General features: G+C 48.3%; 1 protein-coding gene across 1 annotated transcript; it reads left to right on the forward strand.

Moving 5' to 3' along the window:
* Window positions 1–1,195: 1,195 nt before the first annotated feature.
* Window positions 1,196–5,751, forward strand: LOC113607626 (uncharacterized protein C15orf32). Its single transcript, XM_027083143.1, is given in 7 exon segments — window positions 1,196–1,273; window positions 4,846–4,912; window positions 4,915–5,003; window positions 5,005–5,172; window positions 5,174–5,272; window positions 5,374–5,437; window positions 5,672–5,751. Coding segments are annotated over 7 exon segments (645 nt in total).
* Window positions 5,752–9,739: the final 3,988 nt, after the last annotated feature.

The raw sequence follows: 9,739 nt of genomic DNA on the forward strand, positions 1-9,739 counted from the left end.
GCAGTTGAGTCACTGTAAATTGAAAACTGACCCTAGGCAAGGTCCTGGCTGCCACGGGTCTGGGCATCAACTTCACAGAGTCGGGCAAACCTTACTGTGAAGCCCCGCTCATGAGCCCATCAGCACAGGCAAAATCTCGCTCTTTTTTGGAGAGGACAAAAGCCATTCAGGTTTTACCAGGCCCAGGGGGTGGAGCTGTGGGACCTCATAAATCATTTCCACTGCTGTTGTCACAAGGTAGAAACCATCCGTCCAGATGGCAAAGAGACTACCAGCTCCAAGGGGCTGCTGTTTGATAAATCTCTTCATGCCTAATTAAGGCTCCCCTTCCAGAATGAATGGAACAGGAACAGGAATGAATGATGCCAGTCAGATGGGACTCCAGACATGCATGCTACCTCATGAATGCCCTTAATAGCATCCCCAATGACACTGACAGTCTGCCCCAGCCTGCCTGTCTCTCACCAGCACTGCCGGATGTCATCATCTTTTCCCATCTTTATCTCCATCCTTTCGTTTTCTCCTCTCCAGGGCTCTTTGCCTTGGCACCCACCAAAATCAGGGTGAACCTTGGAGAGCCAAGTTATAGCTCTTCCTGGGGACCGGAGCCCTGGCCTGGGGCAATGTAGTGAAGTGGCAGGAGGGGAGGAAAGAGGGGGGCACACTATGCCATAGAACAAGGAGTTGTTCTGGTGGTGGGCCATCCATAGCAATGAGAGGTTTCCATGGTTACTGTCTAGAAGCAATGTTTTTGTCACCTTTGGGCTTCATGATGAGGGTAGGAGTTTCATTTCCATCCTTAGTGGTCCAGGTGGTGGGACCAGTTTCCACATACAGTGCATTGAGCTCTCCAACCCCAGGTCATCCCATGTGTTTAGAATCACCCCAGTTGGCTGTAGCCAAAGCCCAACAGAGCCACCCAGCAAGGACACTGAAGGTCCTTTGTGGCCTCTCTCCCTGTCTTCCTTGCCACTTTCTCAGCCATCCCACCTCCCCCTAGAACTTGGGGTGGGAAATGGGATTCCCAAGGGGTTCCAAGACGTGTGTCAAGAAAACCCCAAATACTCCAGCCATGACAACATGTTCAAGTATTAAAGAGGTTTCCCTAAAACTGATCTAGCACTAGCTGTCAGCAGTCAGTCCTTGGGGAAGTCATAGAATATTACTGCCTGGCTGACAACCAGGCAGTGGGGAGATGGCCCCGTGGCCCACGTGGACCCTGCAGAGCAGGCCCAGCCAACAAGGACTGCAGACTCCAGGGCGGAACATTGAGGTAAGTCAAGGTGAGGCTGGAGCCGCAAAACACCCCTTTGATTTATTTCAAAGCGCCTTCATTTTCTAGAACAAGGCTGTCACGGTAGAGTTGCAGGACAGTGTCTGTGATGGGATGTTGGCTGTTGCAAAGAAGACCACTTTGGGGTGAGCTGCTTTGCTCAAGGAAAGCCAGGATTGAACTTTCCCATCCCCACGGCCAGGGTTGCAGTGAATGTAACTCAATGTATAGTAAGTCCCCTACGTATGAATGAGTTCCATTCTGAGAGCACATTCATAAGTCCACTTTGTTTGTAAGTCCAACAAAGTTAGCCTAGGTACCCAACGAACACAATCGGCTATGTACCACTGCTTTTACGCTTGCTTCCAGACATCCTGAGTTTGAAATAACGGTACCCCTACTACTGTACTCTATACAGTACTGTAAAGTATTGGGTTGGCCAAAAAATGCCTTCGGTTTTTAAGTAAAAATAAAAGACATATTTTTCATTTTCTCCAAGAACTTTATTGAACAACCTATTCACCCTTTTATTCCACTACTTTCTGCTATTTTTCAGGCAACTTCATAATTCCATCTTCCCAAAACCTTTTGAGCAAAGAATGGTTCCAGGTGCCTTTTACAGTCTTCCAGGGAATTGAAATTTTTTTCCATTAAGAGAATTATGTAAAGACCAAAATACATGGAAATCCGAAGGTGCAATGTCTGTTGAATATGGTGGATGAATCAGAACTTCCCAGCCAAGCTGTAACAGTTTTTGTCTGGTCATCAAAGAAACATGCAGTCTTGCGTTATCCTGATGGAATATTATGTGTTTTCTGTTGACTAATTCTGGACCCTTTTCGTCGAGTGCTGCTTTCAGTTGGTCTAATTGGGAGAAGTACTTGTTGGAATTAATTGTTTGGTTTTCCAGAAGGACCTCATAATAGAGGACTCCCTTCCAATTCCACCATATACACAACACCACCTTCTTTGGATGAAGACCGGCCTTTGGTGTGGTTGGTGGTGGTTAATTTCCTTTGCCCCATGATCTCTTCCATTCCACATTGTTGTACAGTATCCACTTTTCAACACCCGTCACAATTTGTTTTAAAAATGGAATGTTTTCATTACATTTAAGTAGAGAATCGCATGTGGAAATATGGTCCAGAAGGTTTTTTTCGCTTAATTTATGTGGAACCCAAACATCAAAGCGATGAACATAACCAAGCTGGTACAAATGCTTTTCAACACTTGATTTGGATATTTTGAGTATGTTGGCTATCTCCCACATGGTATAACATTGATTGTTTTCAATTAGTGTCTCAATCACTATCAACTTCAGCTGGTCTACCCAACCACGGAGCATCACCCAGCAAGGAGAAATCTCCAGCATGAAACTTCGAAAGCCACTTTTGACACGACCGTTCGATCAGTCACAGCACCTTCTCCATACACTACACAAATCTTTTTGTGTGTGTTGGTTGTGTTTTTACCTTTCTTGAAATAATAAAGAATAGTGTGCCAAAAATGTTGCTTTTTTTCCTTCCATCTTCAATATTAAAATGGCTACACAAAAATTCACCAAGTTTGATAAGTCTTTTTTTAAATGCACGCTGATATGACAGCTGTCACATACAATCTAACAAAATCGTTTCGAATGAAGTTAAAGACAACTAAGTGCTATTAGAGCCAGCTGATGGAAAAAAACAAATGAACATATTGGCCAACCCAATACACAAAAGTACAACTACTTACAGAGGATGCACACACGTGACAATGTACGCCAGACATGTGAACTAACTTACCTAATTGGACATGTGAATGCACATTCGCATCTTTGGAAGTTCGCAACTTGGAGCTTCATATGTCGGGGACTCGCTGTAACAACAACTGTGACTTCTCGTGCTCAGGAGTATCTCTGGGCAAGAGCTCTGGGACGGGTACCCGATGATCCAGAAGCCTGCCATTCAAGAACCCAGGGGACACGGATGAGTCATTCAACACTGGTGCCTTCTCAGCTATAAAATGGAGAAGACAGCTACCTACCTTCTTCCCAGAGTAATTGTGAAAATGCAAATAAAGGATGGGGCAGAGAGAAAAGTCGGGTGGGGGTAAGTGGGAGCCAATGAAATGCATGCAGCCACGAGTTTTAGGATTCTGCTCATGTAATTGCCCTGCTTAAACATATCAGTGGCTTTCCTTCGCCCTTGGAAGAGAATTCGAAGCATCTTACCATGGCTTATGTAGTCTTGAATGCTCCCCTCCCCTCTGGCTCACTACACACCAGCCACACAGGCTTTTTTGCTTCTCCTAGTACTTTCCAGACTCATTCCAGCCTTTGCACATTCTGTCCCCTCTGCCTGGAAAGCTGCTTCTTCAGCTCCTTGCAGGACACACCTACCTCATCTTTCAAGTCTCAAACTGAACGTCACCTCCGGGGGAGTCTGTCGCAAGTCTCTCTCAGCCAATCACTCTCTATTACATACACATTATCCTGCTAGGTGGTCCTTATAAACCATCTGAATTATCTCACTTATTTTGTAGTTCTCAACCCTGAGAAAATTCATAAAAGACCCCCATGTCCAGGCCACAATGGGGACAAGTTTAGCAATATCTCCAGAAACAAATGAGGGACATAAGTTTAAAAAAAAAAAAAAAAAAAAAACTCCTTCTAGTGCACGGCCAGGATTGGGAAACACTGACATATTTGCTCCCCTGTTTATTGTTTGCCTGCCCTTCTAGACTGTTCAGTGGGGACTTGTTTTCCATAGCAGTGTCTTGTGCCCTGGGTGGCAGAAGTGGCCACCCTCCACGGTTATGGTTAATGTCTTTTCTTGGGGCACTGGCAACAGATGACAGTGTGACCACTTTCCTGGCCCTCTCAGGAGGCACAGAAGAGCTCTGAATTCTCACAGTGACACTTTGTCCCCTGTGGCCCCTGCAGGTAGATGACCAGCATTTTACCCCTTTAGCTGAGCTGGTGGGAGGAGTTTTTCCAGTCTCCTTCCACCTACTCAGAGACCTTCATGACTCTTGCCCTACACGGGAGGCTCATCCCCAGCCCCACTTCAAAGACCTTGGCCAGCTCAGCTGCACATTGGAGCCACTGGGGGAGTTTAAAACCCACTGGTACCTGGACCCCACACCCCGGGATTCTGATGTGATTGGTCTGGGGTGTGGCCTGTGCATCTCCAGAAGCTCCCCAGCTGGTGCTGAGGTGCAGCCCCAGCTGGAAAGTGCTGACCCAGATCCAGTTCCTGAACCCCGGCACCTCTTCCACAGCAGCCCAGCTCAGGCCTCTGGTTGGAGGCCATGCTTTCATTTATGGCTTCTGAGGGTTTTCTTCCTTGACTTCAGGTTAGCAGGTTTTATTGTTGCTGCTCCTGTGTTAGTCACGTCCAGGATTCAGGACTGTTGAGTGCCTGATGCAGGAGGAAAGGCTTGGCTGCCATATTGCTTGCTTCTCCTTCCAAAATGCAAGCTCCATGAGGACAGGGGCCCTGTCTGGTGTGTTCCCTGAAGCCTCTCCAGCTGCTGGAACTGTGCCCGGCACAGAGAAGGCACTTAGTAAACCCCCATTGCATGAATGAAAGAACAAGCATGAGCTGCACAGGTGTGTGAGTGCTTCGAAGAAAGACTTGTACCTCATTGATCCCCAAAGTTGGGAGGAGTCCCACCTGATGGAAAGAACACCAAGGCATACTAAAGAGCAACAGAGATTGCTCCCACTTCCTCAGCTAGTCCCTGCATTCTGGTGATTTCTATCACACTTATCCTTAGCAATAGCCCTGTGTGTTTCATTGCCCCCATTTCACAGATTAGATAACCAAGTTTCTCAGAGGTTAAAAACTTTCTCAAGATGCCAAAACTCATAAGTGGATAGTTTGATGTCAAAGCCAACACAGTTAACACCAGCCCACCCTGCTAGCCCCTCAAGACCACTTAATTCTCTCAACCTTCTACCATGTGGTCATGGAGAGAGAACAGGACTTGCCTTCCTTCCACCCAGACTCCACACAGGCCCCTCATTGACTCTTCCCACCAGGGGAGCTGCTATAGACCCAGAACATACCTGTGCAGCAATGTCGATTGTTAAACTACTTCCTTGCCAATTGGTCAAGAGCTACAGACCCCAGCCCCCAGTACCCCGTGATCCAGCACTGTGGCCAGAGTCCACTCTGATTGGTCAGGGCCCCTCTGAATTGTTGAATATTTCGCATATCACCCCTGCTCCCACACGCTCCAGGCAGGAGGGCTGCTTGGGCATTTTAGACCACTGGGCAAGACACCAGAGCCTCATCACATTGGTGTTTTTGTGGAAGCCAAGCCTAGAGAAGTGGCTGCCTTTTCTCCCTCTTGTTTTCCATGGGTACATCCCTTAACCCAGAGAACATGATCTGTGTCGCCCTGTGAGTACAGATTGCAAATTCAATTCTAGAAACGTGGGGAGGCACACGGAGAAGGAGAGGCATCTTAGGACAGTCAGGCAAGACCAGTGATGGGAAACAACTATTTTGAATAGTATCTGTGAGGGCTGGCAGGCAGAAGGGTGATGGGGCACGGAGCGGGTGGCAGAGGACCAGAAAAGAACAGATAATGTTTATTGAGCTCTAACTAAATGCTTTACATGGACTAAGTCATTTAAACCTCACGGCCACCCCTTTCATGTGGATGCTATTAATATTCCCACTTCGCAGATGAGAAAACTGAGGCAAAGAAGCTGGTTAACTTGCTCAAGATCAAAAAGCTAGGAAGTGGTTGAGCTGGGATTTGAACCCAAGTCCTCAGTTCCAAAGGGGTTCAGGAAGCCCCTAAGCTTCACTTTGACCTGCATCCCTTGATGCCCTGGGGTCTGCATTAGCCTTGCTGGTGAGTGATGTAGCTGGTTCCCACAGGTGCTGTTCCCACACCAGTTGCAGCCGCTAGCCCCTCCACACCCCAAGCTGTCACCCCCAGGCCCACCCAGTGGAAACTCTCATTAGTGCAGTGACAGTGACAGGCACTGGCTGCACAGCCTTGGGCCCTGTGGATGCAGCTGCTGCCTTTTGAACTTGGCAGGGAAGCTGGAACTAGACATTCCCACCTGCACATGCTGGGTCGCTTGGCCTGGTGTCTGGGAATGAGATGGGGGCAGCCAAACCATGGGCTGCTAGAAAAATGTGGAATCACCTTCTGGCAGAGGCCAGGCTGGAAACGAGAAATAAAACCAATGAAACAGAGGACAGAAAGGCATGAATGATGAGCAAGACCACAGATACAGGTTGGGAAATGTCCTGGTTCTTCCCTGTGGCCTCTGCAAGATGTCACCAGCTATCCTAGTTAGGACCTTTGATCCAACAGCATACCTCAAAATTAGGTGTTCATACCAGACTGAGTTACAGCAGAGAGGTGGCCTCCAGCCCTCTGCAGCATTGGGAAACTTGGGGACCTCAGACCACCCAGGTCTAACCTCTCCTTTACAGCATTCTGTCTGCAGCGTGGGCTGGGTCCAGCTGCTTCACCTCCTGTCTCTGTTTCCTCATCAGTAAACTGAGAAAAGACACCTCCTGGCTCAGATGCTCTTGGAATTGAACCTGATGAGACACGTTGAGTCCTTCATCCACAGAAGGCAGCTGATAAATGCAGGGCAACTCACTGCCTTCTTTTCCAGCCTCTCTCCCAGGCTCAAGGGGCAAGGACTAGTGTGTGGAGAGTTCTCAGCTCCCACCTGGCTCAGCTCACCTCCTTGGCTGTCTTTGCAGCAAGTAGGAGGGCCTGACAGGCAGCAGGTGCCCAATAATGAAGGAATGCCTGTTGAATGAATGAATGTCCTGGTGCTTCCCTGTTTCCTGAAAACATTTCTCTCTGGCTACTCACCAGATGGGCTGCCCAGACCTCGGTTTCCATACCTGAACAGAATAGGTAGGTTTCTCCACCTCCCTCTACCAGAGAGCTGCAGGAGTGTTCATAGTAATGGAACAGACAGCTGAGGGTTTTGAATGCCAGTCGGCACCCCTAGTTTAGTGTTGGCACCCCCTCAATTCCCTCCCTATTGCACTCCAGAAGAGGCACCTTTTTCCAAATGGCTTGGTATCCCTGCAACACCCTGAGTCAAGTAGTCTTAGAATTGTCCATTTGTTGAGTGTCTAGCATGTGTCAGCCACTGCCTTGGGACCTTTGACTAGATAATCTCCCTCCTCCATCAGCGCCGTAAGGTCAGGATTATTTATCCCCATTTTACAGATGAGGCGTCCAAGGCCCATGGCTTATCAGATGGCTAGTAAGTGGTCAAGCTAGGGTTTAACCCAGGTTCAGAATTCCTTCTATGAATCTCTGCCTCCCTATCTGCACAGCAATTGAGGCCCATGCATTCATTCACTCACTCATTCATTCATCTCTATATCCATTCCTTTAAGAAACATCAGGGCATTCCCACCGGGTGTCATGACACATGAACACTCTGTCCATGGTCTTGAGGGACTCATAGCCCAGGGGTGGGAGTGGAGGAGGGAGGGTGGAGATATGGTACAGCGCTGTAAGGGTTAATGTAGAGGAATGAGCAGATTGCTGCTGAAAGAGAGAGAGAGAGAACAGAAAGAAAGGAGCAAAGAACTCTGCTTGTAGGAAGGTTCACCCGGGAGGACACTAGGGGACATGCTTCACAGAGGAGGGGGCATTTGAATTCCTGCAGTAAATGAGTGTTCCCCTTGCTGTTAGTTCTCTAATTCACGCACTACAGATTCTTCCTCTTCAACTTACCATTCTTTATGACGACCTCTACTACTGAGGGGAAGCAGAACTTGGAAACAAGCCCTAGGGACTTAGTTCACGCACCTATGAAGACAGCTCCCCTTTCCTCTACACACCCAGGGACCACAAAGGGAGAGGGAGGGATGGGACACTCTGGCCTTATCCTCCCATACTCCCAAAGCGTGGTGACCGTCCAGCTCTGGGGCAGCTCTGGGGTGTAGTCCACATGTACAGTACACAACCCCCAACTAACGAGCCACTCAACAGATGGCACCAACGAGAACAGGTAAGGAGAAGGCTCCCAGTGTGCCTAACCATGTCATCTTCCAGTCATTCATTCAATTTCATGGACACACTGAGAGGCAGCAAGGAACTAGCCCTGTTCCGGGCATTGTGGGAGACATAATCCCTGCCCCTGCAGGTTCAAGTCTAATGGAACAATTATGTACAACCAAGGCAGAGCAAAATAAAAGGGAACCACCTATCCAAGCTGGGGGGATTCAGAACAGGTTTCACAGAGGAGATGATAGATGAGCTGGGCCTTGAATGCATGGAATTTTGATAGATGGATAGACTCTCGACTACCCTCTCTGGGAAGTTTCCCCTCCTTGGTGACAGCAAAGGACAGGGGACAGCTCAAGCAGCTGGCTGCCACACTGCTGCCAATTTCCGCCAATTCACAAAAGCCACCAAAGGAACCAGCCCTGCCATCACCAGTCCCGCCACCCCTCTAGGTCTTGACGCTGCCCCAGGGGAGGCCACTTGGATTCATGAGAATGTTGATTTGTGGATAATGGTCTCTGCCGTGCCAGGGGGAGGAAGGACAGGCAGGTGCCCACTCAGTAGGCAGCTGTTGTCCACTGTGTCAGCTTGTTTCTTCCAATCCAAGCCCACCCCTCATGGCTTCATCTTCTTCCCACTGTGCCTTCCCCCAAGGTGTGGCTAACAAGACCTCGGTGTTCCATTTCTAATCACAGTCTCCGTGGTTGGTTTGCAGCTCTTCTCACTGTAATACCAGTCACCTGTCCAGTCCTTGAGGAAATGCTACAGCGTTTCCCAGGATGGCTGTTAACTCCATTGGCCACTGAAGCCCATATCCTCTCTCTCTTGGTCTTTCTCATGGAGGATAGTATTCTCTTGCTTCTCACCAGTGGGAGTCAAGCGGATAGAAAGGAGGAGCTAAGGATGAAAGTAGTGGCAGCTCCGTAGATCTCTGAGCTGGGCGAGCAGGACTATGCTCTTTTTCTTGCAGGAGACCCTCTAACCATAGCAACTGGACTGGGTGCAGGCTGCTGAGGGTGCTCCTGGCTGCATTCTCGGCTCCACCCGATCAACAATAAGCTGTGCTCTTGGACCTCCTCATCGTGGCCACGCACTGTGGTTCCCTCCTCCTAATCTCTTCACTTTACCCCAGTCCCTACTGTAGGGGATCTGCTCTCTTGATTTACTTAACGCTTTTAATTCTACCAAATGCAACAGGCAGAATATGTCCACATATATATAAGGACAACCTTATGTCTTTACAAACACCCTAAATAGTTCCTCAAGAAATATATTATCAACATGGTCATTACTTATCCTAATATATGTGTGTCCTCCAAAACAACAGATTATCTAACCAAATCTACCGAATGGTAGAAAAAGTTGGAGTTAGAGGTAGCCAGACACCTTAATGCATCTCTTGTACTCTGGCATGAGAATTCAAAATTATACATGAAATATGCCCAACCCAGAAACCACAAGTTCCTCTGACTATGT

The sequence above is a fragment of the Aethalodelphis obliquidens genome, unplaced genomic scaffold, assembly GCF_003676395.1.
Source record: "Aethalodelphis obliquidens isolate GAN/ISIS:26980383/991018 unplaced genomic scaffold, ASM367639v1 scaffold49, whole genome shotgun sequence".
In the NCBI taxonomy this organism is placed as follows: Eukaryota; Metazoa; Chordata; class Mammalia; order Artiodactyla; family Delphinidae; genus Aethalodelphis; species Aethalodelphis obliquidens.